Here is a 22333-nt window from a genome sequence, read left to right as displayed (position 1 = left end):
CACTCACAGTGAAGCCAGCTGATAGACCAAGAGAGACAACATTTTAGTCAACACAAAAGGTCATGGTTAACACCAGATCTAATTAGGGGCCCAATTAATAAAGACAGTATCAAAAATGCACCCATGGTATATGTCAATGCATTAAAAGCAGATAGACAACTTTCGTGAATTCAAAAGAATTTACAGAAGTAGGCCTAGAAATAGTACTGGTAGAAAATATTTGTGAACTGTATTTTAGCATGATCAAATATGCTTGTGTAGTTTTGCTCATTCAAACTTTGAGTGCTTGAAAGTTAACTTTTCCTCCACTTTTTGCCCAGCCCTGAAGAAGTTTCACACCTGCCATTGTCAGAAGTAAAGTTCCAACCCTTCTCAATATGGAAAAACATTAGAAAAGAGTTGGTGAAAACCCTTAAAACATGCAAGATAGTAGGTTTGCACAGACTCAAAGGGGCATTACAACCCTGGAACGATTGCTTACCACTACCTTCAGTCTGGTATTTAGATCCGCGGCAACATAGGGGAATGATTCCCATGAGTCCTGACATAATCAGAGGCTATGTCAGAGCTCTTTTATAACGAGATTGCTGCCATAATCTGATGCAGCATTACATGGCAAAAAAGGGACAAGCGGATTTTTTTTTACAGGACAGGTAGATTTATGAAGCAACCTGTCCCATGGACAAGCAGATATTTTATTAAATTCCACATCCCTGGTTAAGGGTGACAGCAACCCTTCGTATCAGGAGGTACTGTCCTCTGTTGCTTGGCTGAGGAGATGGGAGCTGGAGGGTAGTCTGGAGGGGAGGGCAGGGGGGTTGGAACACCCAAGTGTCTGGTAGGGTGTCCAGTCCACTGGCCTGTATTTTGTGTATTAGCCATCTGCATGGTCATCTCCATAAGTCCGACTCAGATCAGAGTCCGAGCCAAAAAGCTGGTGCACATTAAGTGCACTGTAGAGCAGTAGGGCGTGTATAAGTCCAATGGGTTCAGTATAGGCTGTGGTAAGTGAAGATCTGGAAGTGGCCTCGGTCGAGCCAAAGCCGGCTCACAATTGGACAGAATGAAGGGTGGAGGCCATCCTTCGGTGTCAAGGAACAATGGGCTATTGTGGATTTCCGAGCCAAGCCTGACATCTGTACCCAACCAGAGGCGAGTTCAAGAGGTCCAGACAGGGAACATGCCAGCGGTAACCAGACTGATGGACCCAACAGATCCATGGGACCCGTAGGCGTAGCAGAGGGAACAGGAAGCAGGCCAAAACTGTGCAGCGTAGCGTTACAAAAGGCTTTGATTTGCTGTAAGGTCACCAATGGGCCTAAAAACTCTAAGTCCATCGGTACTAGAGAGAGAATCGGCTCATCTGTGGAACTGGATCGAGACTAAGGCACGCTGACGCCACTGCGCCTTTTGTGGAGAGTGGCAGGAAGGAGCAGCGTCTTGCTCAGCTCTCTTGTGTTTGTTATTTGACTTACCTGAATACTTCAACCACATGAAGGATTGGCCTAGGAAACTACATTGGGATCAAGAGCGGGACCTGGTGCGGGTTTGCGCTCTCGACTTTGAGTGGGACCTAAGCTGAGCCGAATAATTCTGGTCCTTCACCACGTAGAGCTTCACTGCTTGATCTCAGATGGCTTTTAGGTTCATCTGGGTGCAGTCCCTGCAGGACTTGGAACTGAGCCTTAAAGACACCTATTGGAGATCGGTCACAGACATTTGTTTGTGACAGTCCCTATAAGATTAAACCCTGCAGTCGCAAGAGGCAATATCCCTTAAACAATGAAAATACATTTCAAAGGACAAAATCCTCATCCCAATGAAAAAGAAGTGGAATTCCAGATCCAAGTCTGAAGGTGCAGAAGGAAAATGCTACTTGCCAGTATGCATCTGTTCTTGGCATGTAGAGCTGCAGAGTTGCACAATATGCATAGATTGCCACCTAGTATTGGGACCGGATGTTTGCAGTTTGTTTTGTTGTACAAAAGTCTTTGGAAGTCACGGGATAGGTGAGTCCTACTTTGAATGATACTGCGCATGGTCATCGGCTCCATCCCCAGATTGTTTTTCGCCATTAGAGAAGTGATGGCGCTGTATAAGAGATAGTGATGTCCATGTGATATGTATCTAATCAAGATAATACTGGAACAGATAAAGGTAGCCGGGTGGGCGTGTGCAACTCTGCAGCTCTACATGCCAAGAACAGATGCATACTGGTAAGTAGCATTTTCCGTTCGAGGCATATGAGCTGCAGATTGCACACTATGCATAGATTACATAGCAGTTCCCACACCTAGCGGCGACCACCAGTATCCGTTGCAGTTGTTTGAAACAGAGTCTTTAGTACAGCCTGCCCACAGTGGCTTGTTGTTTAGTTTGCAGATCTACACAGTAATGCTTTGTGAATGTGTGCGGTGTAGACCATGTGGATGCTTTGCATATGTCATCTAGGGGAATGTTCCCTAAGAATGCCATTGAAGCCCCTGTCTTCCTGGTAGAATGGGCTTTTGGTGGGATTGTTAATGAGCGTTTGGCTTTTTGATAACATATTTGTATACATTTAACAATCCACCTAGCGATCCCTGACTTTGAAATGGGATTGCCTTTATGTGGCGGTGGGAAAGACACAAAAAGTTGTTTTGTCTTACGAAAAGTTTGTGTCCTTTCAATGTAGCACAGTAATGCTCTCTTGACATTTAAAGTGTGTAGAGCTCTTTCTGCGACGGTTTGAGGCTGCGAGAAAAATACGGGCAGCTCAACAGATTGATTTAGATGAAAAGGGAAAATGACTTTTGGAAGGAATTTTGGATTAGTACGAAGAACCACTTTGTTATGATGCATTTGCAGAAAGGGTTCCTGAATGGTTAATGCTTGTAGTTCACTGACCCTTCTGAGAGACGTAATGGCTACTAGGAAAGCTACTTTCCAGGTTAGAAATTGCAATTCGCATTTATGTAATGGTTCAAAGGGAGGTCCCATTAACCTTGTGAGAACCACATTTAGATTCCACATTGGTGCAGGTGCTGTCTTGGGAGGAATTATTCTTTTGAGTCCTTCCATGAAAGCTTTAATAGGTGGCACTCTAAAAAGAGATAGATGTTGCCTATTTTGCAAGTATGCCGCAATGGCCGCAAGGTGTAACCTGATAGACGTGTAGGCTAAGTTACACTTTTGAAGGTGCAATAAATATCCAATGATGTGTTGAATAGACACGTCTAAAGGATTAATTTGGTTGTTCTGGCAGTATATGACAAACCTTTTCCACTTAGCAGCGTAACATGCTCTAGTGGTGGGGCGTCTAGCTTCTTTGATAACGTTCATACATTCTACGGGGAAGGTTGAGGTAACCAAACTCTGACCTCAGGAGCCGGATCGCTAGGTGAGCTGAGCTGGGTGTCTGATCTCTCCATGGTTCTGCGTTAATAGGCGTGGAGATCGGTTTAGTTTTTGGTGTGGTACTACAGACATCTGCAACAGCGTCGTGTACCATGGTTGTCTGGCCAAAGTTGGAGCGATTAGGATGAGCGTTAGGGAATGTTGCTGTAGTTTGCGTACCACTAATGGAAGTAGTGGGAGAGGAGGAAAAGCGTACGCAAATAGTTTTGACCAGTTCATCCATATCAAATTACCTTTGGACAATGGGTGTGGGTATCTGGCGGCAAAGTTTGGGCATTTTGCTATTTCGTGGGTGGCAAAGAGGTCTATTTGAGGTTGTCCCCACATTTGAAAGAACGGATGAAGAACTTGTGGATGAAGTTCCCATTCGTGGATTTGCCGAGTTTGTCGACTTAGCAGATCTGCTATAGTGTTTTGTACTCCTGGGACGTGTTGGGCTAATAGGAAGATCTATAGTGGTATAGCCCATCTCCATATCTGCTGTGCTAACTGAGAGAGCTCCAGAGAGTGTGTCCCTCCTTGTTTGTTTATGTAGTACATAGCTGTCATATTGTTTGTGCGGACTAAGACAGCTTTGCCGGACACTGGAGTTTGAAAAGCTTTTAGGGCTAGAAACACAGCTAGTAACTCTAGGTGGTTGATGTGGAGTAGCTTTTGTTGCGGTGTCCACCTGCCTTGCATGGTGTGATACAGGAGGTGGGCTCCCCAGCCGGAGAGCGATGCGTCCGCTGTCAAGACTATTTAAGGAACTAGCTCTAGAAACGGTCGCCCTTTGGAAAGGTTTTTGGTGTTCCACCATTGCAGAGAACGATGAGTCCGACCGTCTACCAACACTAGGTATGTCAGTTGACCTTGAGCCTGGTTCCATTGGCGTGCTAGGCACTCTTGAAGGGGACGCATTTGCAATCTTGCGTGAGGTACTACGAATATGCAAGATGCCATCATGCTTATGAGCTGCATGAACACTCGAGCTGGTAGCGAGTGTTGCGGCTTGAATTTTGTTAGGAGAGTTTGTACGCTTGTTATCCTTGCTGGAGAGGGATACGCTAGTGTTAGTTGGGTGTTTATTGTAGCGCCGAGATACTGTTGCATGTGTGAGAGTTGTAGATGCGACGGTGTGATTTACTGTGAATCCCTAGTCGTGAAGCAGTTGAATGGTAGCGTGAGTGCGTTGTACACACTGGCTGTATGAGCTGGCTTTTATGAGCCAGTCGTCCAGATATGGGAAGACATGAATATGCAGTCTTCTTAAGTGTGCTGCTACTACTGCTAGGCATTTGGTAAACACAATTGGCGCTGTTGTGACTCCGAATGGGTGCACTTTGAACTGGTAGTGCTGCCCGTCTAGCACAAATTTGAAATATTTTCTGTGCGCTGCGTGGATGGGAATATGGAAGTAGGCGTCCTTGAGATCTAGAGTGGCAAGGAAGTCGTTTAGTACCAGTAGTGGAAGGACCTGTTTAAGTGTGACCATATGGAAATGGTCCGACTGAATGTAAACGTTTAGAGGTCTGAGGTCTAGGATGAGTCTTAGAGAAACGTCCTTTTTTGGTATTAGGAAATACAGTGAGTATACTCCTTTGTTTTTCTGGTGCTTTGGAATTATTTCTATTGCATTTTTCTGCAGGAGGGATATTACCTCATCTGAGCAATGTTAAATGTTCCTGTGACATTGGACGCTGCTTGGGTGGTATGTTTTGGGGGGGGGGGGGTAGATTTTAGTTCCAGACAGTAACCTGATTGAATAATTTGTAACACCCACCTGTCTGATGTGATGTTTTCCCAGGCTGGCAGGTATCGTTGGAGTCTTCCCCCGACAGGAGTGGAATGGGATGGGGGAAGGGGAAGGGAGTCATTGGGCAGGGGTAGAGGCAGAGCGGGAGTTGTTATTTTTACCTCTGCCCTTGTTCTGGTTACCCTTTGGTAGCCTTTGCCGTAAGTGGATTGTGTGGGGGCTTTGTATGAGGCAGAAGCTGTGTCTGAGGAATATCCTCTGGTTGCAGCTCTATAGGACGAGCGCAGAAAATGAACGTCTGGGAGCCTGCGACTGGAGGGCTCCCATGGATTTGGCGGGGTCTGTATATTTCTTCATTTTTTCAAGCGATACGTCTACATTGGGTCCAAATAGGTGTTGCTCATCAAAAGGTTGATTAAGAATGGCACTTTGTACCTCAGGTTTGAATCCTGATATACGTAGCCAGGCATGTCTGCGTAGTAAGACGCTGGTGTTAACTGCTCTAGACGCAGTATCCGCAGCGTCAAGGGCACACCTGATGGAGGTGTTTGTAATGTTTTTACCCTCTTGGATGAGTTTGTGTGCTCTATCCTTGTGTGTTGGCGATACGCCACATGTTTGCTGCTTGAGACGCAGTTCTCTTCCCTGATGCGTCCAGTAACTTAGACTCTTTATCTGGTGGGGCAGCATCACCTGATGTTTGCGAGTTTGCTCTCTTGCTTGCGTTGGAAACTACAAGTAAGTCTAGTGGTACTGGCCCTTTAATATATGCCAGGTCTAAAGGGGCAGCTTTATATTTCTTCTCTATACGAGGGTTAATGATTCGAGTTCTGACTGGGTCTTTGAAGACTTCAGAAGTGTGTTTAATAACTCCCTTAAGCATTGGTAAAATGGATGTAGACCTTTGTGCCTTATCAAAGGTATCCATGAGGAAGTCTTAGTCTACAGGGTCTGTATGTAGGTCTACCCCGTGATATTGTGCAGCCATGTGTATCAATTCGTTAAACCATATAGTGTCTTCTGGTTGGGAAGGCCTTGAGGGGTATAAGTCATCCTGAGGGATATTTGGGACATCTGGAGTGGTATAATCATCCCATGGGTCAGGTGATCCTGTAGGTGTGGCTGGATCAGGCATGTTACCCCCCCCCCATATCAGAGCTATCATCCCTATGGTCTATAGAGGATGCTGGGGAATGCTGTGGTATGGGAGCCTGTGGTGATGGCATAGGTGGAGGCGAAGGGGAAGGCAGTCTTAAAGGCGAGGTAGCCATGTCCTTCTTTGCATGCGGAGCTGTAGCTGGTTTGTCCAGTGGTCACTTCTTGGAGGCCAAAATCAACTGTCCAGTGATTGGGTCTCTAGCCAGAGTCTTTTGAGCAGGGTCTGGATAAGATAAGTCTTCTGCCGGAGGCCGATCTTTTGGTGCTGTAGAAGGTTTCGGCACCGAAGCGGCTTGCTTTGGTTTTATGACAATGTCCTTTGTCGGGAAAGCAGGAGTCTCTCGGCTCCGAATGTTTTTTCGGTTCCAAAGGTTTTTTCGGGTCGGGTGTTTTTGGATCAGATTGTTTCTTTGGATCCGATGGTTTTTTCGGTTCCGGTGGTTTTTTGGAATCTGAAGCTTTGCTTGGTTCCGATCTGGGTTTCGGTGCCGAAGGAGTTGGGGGTTTCGGCATCGATGGTATGGACGTCGGCGTAGCCGGTGTAGATGTATTTTTCGGTGCCGGTAAGTGGGCGCCGGCACCATGCGAAGGCGGACTAGAGCCCGAGTCGCCTGGAGGCTTAATAGGCTTCTTAGCCGGGCCCGAAGGTGGAGCAGTAGAAGCAGAGTGTCGGTGTGCACCCGAGCCAGAGGGCGAGGGTGTAACCAGGGCCTTCTTTTGGGTGTCGAGGAAGAGTCGGGGTCGACGGTCTTACTTACGACCCGCTGCGCTGGAGTGATGTCCTCGACATCTGAATCTTCTTCATGTTCAGAACTGCTGTCGACGTCTTGTTGTTCTGGGACGTTGACGCCTTCTTTAAAGATGTCGTCCGGAATAGAAGTTGAAAATCGAGCCATTGTTATTCTCGCTCTTCGGTCCCGGATAGTTTTTTTGGAGCGGAAAGAGGCACAAGCTGAACAGTCCTTTGCCTCGTGCTCCGGAGAAAGGCAGAGGTTACACACCTCGTGAAGGTCAGTGTGGGGAAACTTCGACCCACATTGAGGACACTTCTTGAATGGTGTCCTTTCCATGAGCTGGAGTTGAGGCCTAGTTAGGCCCGAAGGCCGTCGGCGACGACCGGAATCTAAGTATTCGCCGTTGAAGAATAGCGCCGATTGGAAAAGCGTTCGAAACTTATTTTCTGAAAGTTGGTGAGGATTGTGTGCGGAAGGAATTTGGTTTCAACACGGAGCGCTGGAAACACATCCGAGCCCGGTGGCGGAAAAAACCAATCTGGGGATGGAGCCGATGACCATGCGCAGTATCATCCAAAGGAGGAGTAACCTATCCCGTGACTTCCAAAGACTTTTCTACAACAAAACAAACTGCAAACATCCGGGCCCAACACTAGGTGGCAATCTATGCATATTGTGCAATCTGCAGCTCAAATGCCTCGAACAGAAAGTTACTGATATCAGTGTGCATGGGTGGTGCTTATATGTAGCTCAGTTCATCTCATCCATGCCAGAACAGCATTGACAGAGTGGCACAGCACCACCAAACGATGTTCAGGAGCACAGCTTTGAGTTTTCTGGATCTAGTCTGGAGCCTGGGAAAATGCACATGATCAGGAATCTGCGGTTAGAAGTATCCATGGGAAAATCCCGAGTGGTTTTGAAAGGCATTTTTATACTTTCCTGCTGACCTCTGCTGGACTCCACAAAGAAGTAGAGGCTATATCTTCTGTGAAGGCGGCCTTTTTAGGTACTTTCGGGTCCAAGCGATTCCTTCTTAGAAGAGGGAAAAGTTGCACTCTTGCATGGTTTCATACTGGGAAGAGGAAGCAGCCCTGGTTAGGGTCTTGCTAAGGTAAAACAGTAAAATAAAATGCAGCTCTCAGGATCCTAAACATCTTGGCAGAAAGCTTTAGCTTACCTTTATGCTTTGTACAATCACAATCAAATTCTAGCCGAGTCATCCAAGATCAGCATTTAATTTCCAAATGTGCCACCAGGCCAAAAGAGGGCCTTCCTGGGAGACTGTCTAAATGATGTTAAAGTGTCCCTCTTTCAAAGCACCAAAAACTACACTCTTAGCTGAAGAGTCTGCTATAAGTGCGAGGTTGAGTTGAGAAAAAGGCAAATGGTTGAAAGTGGAATAAAGAAACTTAGCTGAAGAAATGATTAGAGATCACAGAAAACTGCTTCGAGAACGGAGTTTAGTCCAATCTTGCTTCATTGGCTAGGATTTTTCACTATCCGCGGTAGTCATTACGCTATGATACAGCCACTGTTTAAAGACTTTCATGAATGTTCTATACTTTAATTGTAACTCACTGTGGGACTCCAAACTCGATGATGGGGAATGATTCAAACTTGCACGTCCATGAAGGATTTAATAAAAAATTTACTCTAAGGAATATGCTACTTACCAGTATGCATCTGTTCTTGGCATGTAGGGCTGCTGACATTCATATCTGTGCATAGATCGCCGCCTAGTGTTGGTTCCGGATGATTGCACATTGTTGTCCTGGAAGAGTGTTCGAAGTATCACGAGACAGGTGGCTCCTCCCTCGGACTACAGTGCGCATGGGCATCCTCTCCATCCTCAGATTGTTTTTCGCCATTGTGGCAGAGATGGAGTATAGTATAGTAAGAGATGTCCATGCAAAGAGTGAATGCTACAGCTGCGACAGGCACCGGGGAGGCGGGTGGGCCATATGAATGTCAGCAGCCCTACATGCCAAGAACAGATGCATACTGGTAAGTAGCATATTCCGTTCGAGGCATGTGGGCTGCTGAATTCATATCTGTGCATAGAATGTATAGCAGTATCTCCCCTAGCGGTGGCTACCTGTGTCAGCTGCAGCAGTCTGGAAAAGAGTTTTGAGAACAGCCTGTCCTACAGCAGCTTGCTGTTTGGAATGTACAACTACACAATAGTGTTTGGTAAATGTATGTGTGGTTGACCATGTGGCTGCTCTACAAATTTCGTGTAAAGGAATACTTCCAAGGAAAGCCATGGATGCCCCTAGCTTGCGTGTGGAATGCGCCCTAGGGGGAACTGTTAAGGTGCGTTTTGCCTTTAACCCCTTCCACGCTGATGACGAGCTGGGCTCGTCATGAGGTAGCCTCCTGCTACGCTGATGACGAGCCCAGCTCGTCACGTAACATGCGGTTTCGGAAATCTCCGCGTACGAGCGGAATTCCGCCCGCACGCATGCGGTTAAATAACATATTTGGATGCACTTAACGATCCATCTGGCTATACCTGATTTTGAAATAGGGTTGCCTTTGTGTTGTGGTGAGAAAGCAACAAACAACTGTTTTGTTTTTCGAAATGCCTTAGTTCTATCTATATAATATAGCAGAGCTCTCTTGACATCTAGAGTATGCAAGGCCCTTTCAAACTACTGTTTGTGGGTTTTGAAAGAACACTGGCAGTTCTATGGTTTGATTTATATGGAAATGGGATACCACCTTTGGCATGAGTTTAGGGTTTGTTCTGAGAACTACTCTATTTGCATGTACTTGAATGAATGGCTCTTAAATAGTTAGTGCTTGCAGCTCGCTAACTCTTCGAAGTGAAGTAATGGCAATAAGGAAAGCCACCTTCCAAGTAGGAAATTTTAGTTCATATGAGTGTAGTGGTTCAAAAGGTGGTCCCATAAGTCTGGTTAAAACAATGTTCAGATTCCAGACTGGTGAAGGTGGGTGTCTTGGAAGAATTATGCGTTTAAGTCCTTGCATAAAAGCTTTAATTGCTGGCACCCTAAATAGTGAAAGGTGTTGCCTGTTTTGAAGATATGCTGCCAACGCAGCTAAATGTATCCTGATGGATGAGTAGGCCAAATTGCAACCGTTGTAGGTGCAAGAGATAGCAAATGATGTCTTGAGTAGAAGCATCAAGTGGGTTTATATCGTTGTTACTACAGTAAATGAGGAAACGTTTCCACTTAGCTGCATAACATGCTCTGGTAGTGGGTTTTCTTGCCTCTTTGATAATATTCATGCAGTCTGGGAGCAAGTTTAGGTATCCAAACTCTAGGATTTCAGGAGCCAGATCGCCAGGTTCAGCTGTTGCGGGTCTGGGTGTTGGATTTCTCCATGGCTCTGAGTTAGAAGATTGGGTGTGAGTCGCAGTCTTTGATGAGGCACCACTGACAGTTCTAGGAACGTTGTGTACCATGGTTGCCTCGCCCATGTGGGAGCAACTAGGATCAGCGTCAGCGAATGTTGGCGCATTTTGCGTGCCACTAGCGGTATTAATGGAGCTGGGGGAAAAGCGTACGCAAATTTGCCTGACCAGTTCATCCATATCACATTGCCCTGCGACTGCGGATGTGGGAACCTGGCGGCAAAGTACTGGCATTTTGCGTTTTCGCTTGTGTCAAACAGATCTATCTCCGGGTGTCCCGACTTCCGGAAGAATGGTTGGAGCACTTTGGGGTGAATTTCCCATTCGTGCATCTGCTGGCTGTGCCTGCGGAGCAGGTCGGCTACTTGGTTGTCCTTGCCGGGGGAGTGCTCTGCCATGAGAAACATGTTCCTCTGAATGGCCCATTTCCACATTGTTTGAGCTAGGTGCGACAGCTGTGGTTAGTGTGTTCCTCCCTGTTTTTTAATGTAATACATAGCTGTCATGTTGTCCATCCGGATCAACACAGCTTTGTTGCATAAGTGTATCTTGAACGCTTTTAGGGCTAGAAAGATTGCCATCAACTCCAGAAGGTTGATGTGCATCCTCTTTTGTTGTACAGTCCAGAGTCCCTGTACTGTGTAATTTAGGACATGGGCTCCCCATCCTAGCAGGGATGCGTCCGCGATTAACACTATTTGTGGGACAGGCTCTTGGAACAGTCGTCCTTTGCAAAGCTTTTGTGGATTCCACCAATGCAGAGTTGTATGCGCGACTGGTCACCAAGACTAGGTCCTGTAATCGCCCCTGAGCCTGGTTCCACTGCCTTGCTAGGCACTCTTGGAGCAGACGCATGTGTAGCCTGGCATGAGGGACTATGAATATGCACGAGGCCATCATGCCTATTAGTTGCATAAACACTTGAGCTGGTAACGAGTGTTGAGGTCTGAACCTTTGGATCAACGTTTGCATTCCGCTGATCCATGCTGCGTTGGGATATGCTTTTGCTGCTAGTGTATCTATTGTTGCTCCCAGGTACTGTTGGACGTGGGAGGGTTGCAGGTGCGACTTTGGGTAGTTTAGCGAAAAGCCTAAACTGTGCAGGAGATGGATGGTCTTTGACATGTGGTTGGCACATGGCTGGGCTGATAGCGCGTGTATTAGCCAATCGTCCAGATATGGGTACACATGGATGTGTTGTCTCCTGAGATGTGCCGCCACTGTAGCTAGGCATTTGGTGAACACTCGTGGAGCTGTTGTGACACCAAATGGTAGGACTTTGAACTGGTAGTGCTGTCCTTGAATGGTAAACCTTTCTGTGAGCAGGGTGTATTGGTATATGAAAGTATGCGTCCTTGAGGTCTAGAGTTGCTAGGAAGTCTCCCTGGCGAAGCAATGGTAAGACTTGTTGGAGAGTGAGCATATGAAAGTGCTCTGACAAAATGTACAGGTTGAGGGGCCTGAGGTCCAATATTGGTCTGAGAGGACCGTCCTTCTTTGGAATAAGGAAGTATAGTGAGTATTAAATATGCTACTTACCAGTATGCATCTGTTCTTGGCATGTAGGGCTGCTGACATTCATATCTATAGCATAGATCGACGCCTAGTGTTGGGTCCGGATGATTGCACATTGTTGTCCTGGAAGAGTCTTCAAAGTATCACGAGATAGGTGGCTCCTCCCCTGGACTACAGTGCGCATGGGCATCGACTCCATCCTTAGATTGTTTTTAGCCATTGTGGCAAGATGGAGTGTAATAGTGTAAGCGATGGCCATGCCTAAGAGTAAATGTAAGAAAAAGTCTGCAACCGCTACGGGCGCCGGGGAGGAGGGCGGGCGATATGAATGTCAGCAGCCCTACATGCCAAGAACAGATGCATACTGGTAAGTAGCATATTCAGTTCGAGGCATGTGGGCTGATGAATTCATATCTATATTTAACAACAAGGGGTGGTGATGGATAGAGTTTCTGAATTAAGCAGAATACTCTCACCCAGTCAAGAGATCAGGGCTAGATCCAACACCGTGTTTTAGCTCACTGCACCATCCCAGTTCAGAACCTGGCTATATGCAAATTAGTCTGTTCCTGTCCCAGTGCATGATGGGAACAGGGCAAACCAAACTACCAAGCCAATTCTTACACTGGGAAGGAAACAAGCTTCCGGGGACCGGTTTCTGGCATTTCAGCCGTCGTCGGCCCGGCTTGCTTGAATCCTGATTCATCACCACCCCCTTTTCTGAATCGTTTTTGGCCACTATAGGTGTGGCAGGGTATACTCAGACATGAGTCCCTTGCTCACTGCTCCATCAGGATTCAAGCAAGCCGGGCCGACGACGGCTGAAATGCCAGAAACCGGTCCCCGGAAGCTTGTCTCCTTTCTGGTGAAGAATTGGCTTGGTAGTTTGGTCTGCCCTGTTCCCATGATGCACTGGGCCAGGGACAGACTAATTTGCATATAGCCGGGTTCTGAGCTGGGATGGATGGGGCAGTGAGCTAAATAACGGTGATGGATCAAGCCCTGATCTTTGGACTGGGTAAGAGTGGTCTGCTTAATTCAGACACTCTGTTCATCACCACCCCCTTTTCTGAATCGTTTTTGGCCACTTAGGTGTGGCAGGGTATACTCAGACATGAGTCCCTTGCTCACTGCTCCATCAGGATTCAAGCAAGCCGGGCCGACAACGGCTGAAATGCCAGAAACCGGTCCCCGGAAGCTTGTCTCCTTTCTGGTGAAGAATTGGCTTGGTAGTTTGGTCTGCCCTGTTCCCATGATGCACTGGGCCAGGGACAGACTAATTTGCATATAGCCAGGTTCTGAGCTGGGATGGGGCAGTGAGCTAAATAACGGTGATGGATCAAGCCCTGATCTTTGGACTGGGTAAGAGTGGTCTGCTTAATTCAGACACTCTGTTCATCACCACCCCCTTTTCTGAATCGAATTCATATCTATAGCATAGAATACATAGCAGTCCCTCCATTAACGGCGGCCGCCCGTGCCAGTTGCAGAAGTCTGAAAAAGTGTTTTAAGAACAGCCTGTCCTACAGCTGCCCGCTGCTTGGAGTGCACATCTACACAGTAGTGTTTAGTAAACGTATGTGGTGTAGACCATGTGGCTGCTCTACAAATGTCTTCCAAAGGAATATTACCTAGGAACGCCATGGAGGCCCCCAACTTGCGTGAGGAGTGGGCCCTAGGGGGGACCATTAAAGTGCGCTTAGCTTTGTGATAGCAAATCTGAATACACTTAACGATCCACCTGGCTATTCCCGCTTTGGAAATGGGGTTGCCTTTGTGCTGGGCTGAGAAGGCAACAAAGAGCTGTTGTGTCTTTCTAAAATCTTTCGTTCTGTCTATGTAGTACATTAACGCTCTTTTGACATCAAGCGTGTGGAGCATTCTTTCGGCTACTGTTTCAGGGTTTGGAAAGAATGCGGGCAGTTCGATGGTTTGATTAACATGAAACTGCAACACCACCTTGGGAAGAATTTGTATAAATGGCTCTTGTACTGTGAGCGCCTGTAGCTCACTAACGCGTCATAGAGACGTGATGGCAATGAGAAAAGCCACTTTCCATGTCAAGAACTGAATCTCCCATGAATGTAGAGGCTCAAACGGGGGACCCATCAATCTGGTGAGGACCACATTGAGGTTCCACACAGGAGCTGGCGGGGTCCTAGGAGGGATGACCCGCTTCAGCCCTTCTAGGAATGTTTTAATGGCAGGCACCCTGAAGACAGAGAGATGCTGCCTGTTCTGAAGATAAGCCGCTATGGCGGATAAGTGTATCCGAATGGAAGCATATGCCAGATTGCACTTGTAAAGATGTAACAAATAGCAGATGATATTAGGAATGGATGCATCCAGCGGGCTGATATTGTGTTCTGTACAGTAAATGACAAACCGCTTCCATTTTGCTACATAGCAAGCTCGGGTAGTGGGCTTTCTTGCCTCCCGGATGATGTCCATGCATTCAGGAGGCAGATTAAGGTAGCCAAACTCTAAGACCTCAGGAGCCAGATCGCCAGATTGAGCTGTTGCGGATCTGGATGCTGAATGTCGTCATGGTTCTGCGTCAAGAGCCTGGGTGTGAGGCACAGCCTTTGATGCGGTACCAAGGAGAGTTCTAGAAACGTGGTGTACCATGGTTGGCGTGCCCACGTTGGAGCAACCAGGATGAGCGTCATTGAGTGTTGCTTGAGCTTTCTTGCCACCAGCGGAATGAGAGGTGCTGGGGGGAAAGCGTACGCATATCTGCCTGACCAGTTCATCCATATCGCATTGCTTTGCGACTGTGGGTGAGGGAACCTGGCGGCAAAGCTTTGGCATTTTGCGTTTTCCCTTGTGGCAAACAGGTCTATCTCTGGATGACCCCACTGCTGGAAGTACGGGTGGAGTACTGATGGATGTAATTCCCACTCGTGCATCTGGTGGCTGTACCCGCTGAGCAGATCCGCCATCTGATTGTCCTTGCCTGGGAGTTGTTCCGCCATGAGAAAGATGTTCCTCTGAATGGCCCACTTCCACATGCTCTGAGCCAGATGAGACAACTGTGGAGAGTGTGTACCTCCCTGCTTTTGGATGTAGTACATGGCTGTCATGTTGTCCGTCCGGATCAACACGACTTCGTTGCACAGATGTACTTTGAAGGACTTGAGTGCCATGAAGATTGCCATCAGTTCTAGGTAGTTGATGTGCATCTTCTTTTGCTGCGTTGTCCATAGTCCCTGCACCGTGTAGTGGAGCACATGAGCTCCCCACCCCTGGAGAGATGCGTCCGTCGTCAGGATAATCTGTGGCACAGGCTCTCGAAACGGTCGGCCCTTGCAAAGGTTGTGTGGATTCCATCAATGCAGAGAGCTGTATGCCCGACCGGTCACCAACACTAGGTCTTTCAACTGTCCTTGAGCCTGAGTCCACTGATGTGCCAAGCATTCCTGGAGCGGACGCATATGCAACCGTGCGTGCGGGACTATGAAGATGCAGGAGGCCATCATGCCTATCAACTGCATGAACACTCTCGCAGGAAGTGAGTGTTGTGGTCTGAACTTTTGGATTAGCGACTGGATGTTGCCTATCCGCACTGCGTTTGGCTGAGCCGTGGCCGCCAGAGTGTCGATCGTCGCGCCCATATACTGCCGCACATGGGCTGGCTGAAGGTGCGACTTCGGATAGTTTAGTGAAATCCCCAGACTGTGAAGAAGGTGAATGGTGTGGGACATGTCGGCTGCGCACTGCTGGGCTGACTTTGCTTGAACCAGCCAGTCGTCCAGATAAGGGTAGACATGGACGTTCTGTCTCCTGAGGTGCGCCGCCACTGTCGCCAGACATTTCGTGAACACTCTGGGGGCTGTGGTCACTCCGAAAGGAAGGACCTTGAATTGGTAATGCCTGTCTTGGATGGTGAACCTGAGGTATTTCATGTGAAAGTAAGCATCCTTGAGGTCTAAGGATGCGAGGAAGTCTCCCTGGTTTAGCAATGGAAGAACATGCTGCAGTGTTAGCATGTGGAAGTGTTCTGAGAGAATGTACTGGTTCAGGGGCCGTAGGTCCAGAATAGGTCTGAGTGACCCGTCCTTCTTTGGGATTAAGAAGTACAGGGAATACACCCCTGTGCCTTCTTCCTCCACTGGCACGAGCTCTATTGCGCCTTTTTGCAGCATCGCAAGAACCTCCTGCTGCAATAAGTGCAAATGCTCTGCTGACATAGGACGGTGTTTTGGGGGTATGTTTGGGTGGAGTGGATGTTAGCTCCAAACAATAGCCGAACTGGATAAGTTTCCTGACCCACCTGTCTGTGGTGATGGACTTCCAGACTGGCAGGAACTGCTGGAGTCTCCCCCCGACAGGTGTTGGATGGTCGGGGGGCAGTGACAGGGAGTCACTGTTTGTTGGTGGCAGAGGAACAGGAACTGTTGTTGCCTCTGCCTCTGCCCTTGGAGCGGTTTCCCCGGTATCCTCCTCTACTCTGCTTGGTGTACGAGGATTGCGCCCCACCTTTATTGAACTGTGTCTGCTGTGACATCTGGCCTCTGTTACACCTCGATTGCCTGAGCGACGAAAAGTGTTCCCTCGAAACTGTTGGGACTGGAGAGCCCCCATGGACTTGGCAGTCTCAGTATCTTTCTTAATTTTTTCCAGGGTGGTATCCACCTCTGGACCAAATAACCTGTCTGGGTTCACCGGCTGGTTGAGGATGGTAGTCTGTATCTCTGGCTTGAACCCGGAGATTCGGAGCCATGCCTGACGCCTCAACATCACGCTAGTGTTGATTGCCCTTGCTGCTGTGTCCGCAACGTCTAGTGCACACTTTATAGCAGCGTTGGAAATGAGCTTTCCCTCTTGGACAAGCATCTCAGCTCCCTCCTTAAACTGATCTGGTAGGTGTTGCAACAGGGTCGCTAGGGTGTCATAGTGTGCCCTGTCGTATCTGGCCAATAGTGCCTGCGTGTTTGAGATACGCCAGATGTTGGCTGCCTGAGCTGCTACCCTCTTCCCTGATGCCTCCAGCACTTTTGACTCTTTGTCCGGGGGAGGAGCTTCACCCGTGGTTTGCGAGATCGCCCGTTTGCGGGCATTAGAGACCACCAAAGAGTCCAATGGCAACTGGCCTTTATGTAGGTTGGATCGCCAGGCGCCGGTCTGTATTTCTTTTCAATTCTAGGGTTAACAACCCTTGACCTTGTGGGTTCCTTAAAAATGTCCGCAGCATGCCTAAGGACCCCTTTTAGCATTGGAAGAGTCTTGACAGTTTTTTCTGCAGTGGAGAAAGTGTCAAAAAGGAAGTCAGCCTCCATAGGGTCAGCATGCATTTCAACATCATGGTTTTTAGCTGCCCTCTCAATCAAAGCATGAAATGCCGTAGAATCCTCAGTGGGAGATGTCTTGACGTTGTACACCTGAGGGTCATGGACTGCATGCTGATCCCCTTGATCACCTGCCTCCACCCACGAGTCCTGTTGCTCATCAGGCTCTGTGTTGATAGGAAAATTGTACTCCTCATCCTGCTCCCCTTCATCCTTTCCATCAGAATAAGTGGGTGAGGGTGTTGCACCTCTTAGAGTCTGTGGAACTATTGGCTCAATCAAGACTGGTGTTTCTGGTGCAGGCTTTTTGCGCTTTAGAGGAATTGTGAATGACTCCAAAGGCTATGATGCTGTAATCTTCCTCTTGTAAAGCGTAAGCTTTCAGGTGTCGGCATCGATGAAATGCTCCGACTGCTCCTCTAAAGAGGGTGGTCGATGCTTCAAACTCCCAGCCGGGTGAGTTTGCTTCGACACTACCGAGTCTTTGTGCACCGACCGTGGTGCAAAGGCCTTCGGCGCCACCTTAGGCGGTAACGTGAAGAGGATCGGCGTCGAAGTTTTTGGCGTCGGGTCAGCTTGCTTCGGGGCGGAAGGTGTCTTCGGTTCCGACGCAGAAGCCTTGTCCTTAAGTCGCTTGAGGGAGTCCGAGACCTGCTTCGTAAAGGAAGCGGATGGTTTCGTCGACCCGACCGATGACCTCGGTCCGCCCCCAGGGAAGGACCCGAGCGTCTATGCCTTTTGTTTCTCTTATCGAGGCGCAGGAGCATCCATCACCGGTGCGCTATGATCTTTGACCACGGCCGCAGACGTTGACGGCTTCGGATCGGCAGCCTTGACTTTTGGCGTCGGGATCCCAGACTTCGGCTCTGCGCCCTTGGCCGACTTCGCTTCGACAGGCCTTCTGGCTTTCGGCTCGACGGCCTTGTCCGATGCAGTCTCGACAGCCTTCTTGGATTTCGGCTCGACTGCCTTGCTCGACATCGAGTCGACGGCCTTACTTGAGCTTGGCTCCTTGACCACTTTTGGCACCTTGGCTGGGTCGATAGCTTTCTTTGGCTTCGAGGTCTCTGAAGACGACGGCGTCTATGGGGGAGCAGACGTCTTCGGTTTCGATGGCGCCTCGGCCATCTTTGTCTTTGTCGACACCGTTGGTTTCAGTTTCGACAATGGCGGCTCCGCTGAAGTGTCCGTAGCCGGGCCGGAAGGCGGGGCCGTGGATCTTGGTGTAAGGTCTTGGGTAAGGCCATGTGGCGATCCCTCGACCTGAGCCTTTGTAAGAGTACGAACGGGGTATAGCTCTTCCTCCGAGCTATCTTCCATGGCCCCATAGGCCTCGTCGTCGTCCCCTACCTCGTCGACGACTTCCTCTACGTCTTGGCCTTCGGCGTCCGCTTCGTAGTCGGACTCGACGACCACCGATGGAGGTGAGTTCTAGGCAATAGCCATGTTGGATAATTTGCCTGACCCACTGGTCTGTAGTGATATTTAACCAGACTGGCAGAAATTGTTGTAGTCTTCCCCCGACCGGTGTTATATAGTCTGGGGGTAGTGCCAATAAGTCACTGTTTGGTGTTAGTGGAGGATCTATTTGCATTGCCTCCACGACCTCTTCCCTTGGTATTATTACCTCTGTATCCACCCCTGTTTGTGTTCTTGTTGTATGTGGATTGCGTGTTACTTTTGTAGGAGGAAGATTGCTGTGATGTATTACTTCGCGCTCCTCCTCTATAATTGGAGCGACGAAAGGAGCCCCGGTGTTGTTGGGACTGTAGAGCTCCCATGGACTTCGCTGTTTCAGCATCCTTTTTCATTTTGTCCAGAATTGAGTCAACTGCTGGACCAAACAAAAAGTCTGGGTTTATGGGCTGATTAAGAATAGTAGATTGTACTTCATTCTTAAAGCCTGATATGCGAAGCCATGCGTGTCGCCTCAGCAGCACGCTTGTGTTGATGGATCTGGCAGCTGTGTCTGCCGCATCTAGGGCACATTTAATTGAGGCATTTGTGATGAGCTTTCCCTCTTGTATAAGTTCATCTGCCTGATTTTTGTATGGCTCAGGTAAGTGTTGGAGAATTTCCTCTAAACTGTCATAGTGCGCCCTGTCATATTTGGCCAGCAAGGCCTGTGTATTGGCTATTCTCCATGAGTTTGCTGCCTGAGCTGCTACTCTCTTGCCTGATGCCTCAAAGATCTTTGACTCCTTGTCTGAAGGAGCAGCCTCTCCTGTAGTCTGTGAATTTGCACGCTTTCGTGCGTTGGATACCACTAGGGAGTCTAGGGGTAGTTGCCCCCTGATGTATGTGGGATCTATAGGTGCAGCCCTACATTTCATTTCAATTCTAGGGTTTATGACACGTGCCCTAGCAGTGTCCTTAAAAATGTCACTTGCGTGCTTTAAGACGCCCTTCAACATGGGGAGTGTTTTTACATGTCTTTCCGATGTTGTTAATGTATCAAAGAGAAAGTCCTCTTCAATAGCATCAGATTGAATATCTACATTATGGTAGCTTGCTGCTCTATCTAGTAGAGAGTTAAAGGCTACTGTATCTTCTGTGGGTGATAGCTTGGTTGGGTATACTGCAGGGTCTGTAATGGGCAGAGTCCCTTCATTGTCTGGTTCACCTCCCCCACCCCATGGTTGTGAGTTGGGGTCTCCATATGGGTTTTGTGGATAACCAAACCCCACATCTGCATCCTGATCTTTATCTGGGTTATAGTCTGAGCGTGCAGGTGAGTTTGTGGGATATGGGGTGGTAGGCATAGCTGGAGTGATAGGCTCAAAAAGTATTGGATAGGTAGCACAGTCTCTCTTTTTCTTGAGTGGAATTTTAGAAAAGTCTTCAGTAGGCAGAGGTATTTTCTTTTTAGTGTAAACAGTCACTTTACCAGTTTTTGGGTCAATATATAGTTTTGACTGGTATTCTGTGGAGGGGTCTGGATGGATAATCTCTTCCACAGTTTTTGGCCTTGGTGCGGTCGCCTTTGGTTTGACTTTTTTCGGGTCGATGCCTTTAATGGGTTCGACTGCTTTTGGTAGTTGAATCGGTTTTTCGACAGCTTTTGTCGGTTGGACGTCTTTTGCAGGCTTCACCACCTTTTTCGGACCGAGCAGTTTGGTCGGTTCAGCAGTGTCTTTAGGCGGTAGAGGTGTTTTAGGAGCCTGCGGTTTCGGCTCGATGCCCCTTCTTGGATCGATGGGCTTCAGCTCGACCGATTTGCTTTGGTCCACCTTATATTTCACGTTTATTTTGGGCGTAGGCCTTTTGCTTTCATCGACCTGTTTTTTCCCTTTGTCGATAGTTGAGCCTGATTTGCTCGATTCTACGTGCTTTTCTTTGGGTGTCGATTCGACGTGTTTTGGCCTTGAGGTCGATTCGACGGGTTTTGTCTTTGATGTCGACTCGACGGTCTTTGGCTTCGAAGGGTGTATTGGAACTGTGGCCTTCGGGTCGACGCCCTCGGGCGTAATCACCTTCGGTTCGACGACGTTCGGTCCGAAGACAGTATTGTCGACGAGTTTCGGTTTCGATGGAACCCGTGTTGTATGTCGTTTCTCAGTAGGCTCTTTTTGTCTGTTCTTAGTCGGGCGGTATGGCGGGGCTATAGAACCAGTATGTTGATCTTGGCTAAGGCCTGCTGGCGATGCCTCGACCCGAGTCTCTGATATCGGTGTAGTGTCTGTATGGGGCGGTGTACTCACGGTTCGCCCATTGTCGTCATCGGAGTCGTCTTCGACAGCTACGATATCTTGATCGTATTCCTCGAGTCATCTTCGACAGCTACGATATCTTGATCGTATTCCTCGAGATCGACGATTAGTTCTTCCTCTTCGAGGTAATATTCGGAGTCGTGCTCAGAGTATTGTTGTTCGTCTTGATCCAAGTCTTCGGCGCTACCTGGGTCTTCCTCATCGTCGAAGATCTTATCGGGCTCTGGTGCCGACCTCTGCATTTCTTGCCTCGCCGCCCGTCGATTCCGGATAGTCTTCTTCGATCGGAACTGGGCGCAGGCTAGGCAAATATCTTCATTGTGATCTGGCCTCACGGCCAGATTCGACGACCGGAGTGCAACAGGTGTTCAAAAAGTGTATCGGTACCGAGCGCTTAACAATACCGACGGATCCGAAGGCCTTTTGGCCTTTAGAAAAGTTTTTGTTGATTCCGAATTTAGAGTACTGGAAAGTACATCCGAACCCAATGGCGGAAAAAAACAATCTGAGGATGGAGAGGATGCCCATGCGCACTGTAGTCCGAGGGAGGAGCCACCTATCTCGTGATACTTCGAAGACTCTTCCAGGACAACAATGTGCAATCATCCGGACCCAACACTAGGCGGCGATCTATGCACAGATATGAATTCAGCAGCCCACATGCCTCGAACATATAATTTATTCTCAATCAGTCTAAATGTAAAGTAGCCTGTATTTTAGTCTGACAATTAAGAATTTTAATAATGCACAGGCAAAACAAAAAATTCCTTTTTCTATGGCAAAATATCGATGAACTGTTCTGGCCAAATCAGGATATTTTTTTAAAATCCTATAAACAGATAAATGTCAGCAGCAAGAACACAATTTCATAGAAAAAACACAAAACTGGTAACAAAACAAATACAATTTGCAAGATTCCTACTCTTGCAATAAACCAGATTTCAAAACTTACTCGCCAAGTGCTTGTGGGTCCTTCTGCATCTGTTCAAGTATTAGCCTCATGGCAGGATCGCTCATAATTTGTTGGACCTCAGGGTCTCCCATGGCTCGCCGTTTCACATCCTCTGGGTTATCATTACGATTATACTGGGACATCATACAGCGCTGGACACCATCTATTGCCTCCTGCAAAGTGGACACATTGAGAGGTTACCCAATTAATTTCATCAACTTAAAGAAGGGGAAAATAAGTTACTTGTAATCTACATCCTCCATCATGGGATCTTCATTATACATAAATACGGATTATCTTCATCAACATGTTGCATACAGAACTCTTTCACAGGATATTAGAAGTTTCCCAAAATATTAGCAAACAAATCCTATAGGTGGTATTAAAGAGCAACATTTTTTTCCAATATTACAGATGGCGCGGTGTTGTTCCGTGGTGACGCCTTACCACCCCAGACGTGATA

At 48.0% G+C, this 22333-nt stretch overlaps 1 protein-coding gene across 1 annotated transcript in view; it reads right to left on the bottom strand.

Moving 5' to 3' along the window:
• The window catches only part of STIP1 (stress induced phosphoprotein 1), a 199906-nt gene that overhangs the window by 3833 nt on the left and 173740 nt on the right, over positions 1 to 22333 (bottom strand). The window contains exon 13 of the mRNA XM_078651644.1: positions 21871 to 22043. Within this exon, the coding sequence (XP_078507770.1) occupies positions 21871 to 22043 (173 nt within the window). The remainder of the gene's footprint in view (positions 1 to 21870; positions 22044 to 22333) is intronic.

The sequence above is a fragment of the Lissotriton helveticus genome, chromosome 7 (genome assembly GCF_964261635.1).
Source record: "Lissotriton helveticus chromosome 7, aLisHel1.1, whole genome shotgun sequence".
Taxonomy (NCBI): Eukaryota; Metazoa; Chordata; class Amphibia; order Caudata; family Salamandridae; genus Lissotriton; species Lissotriton helveticus.
The sequence above is the reverse complement of the archived record's forward strand: the minus strand, read 5'-3'. Positions and strand labels throughout refer to the sequence as shown.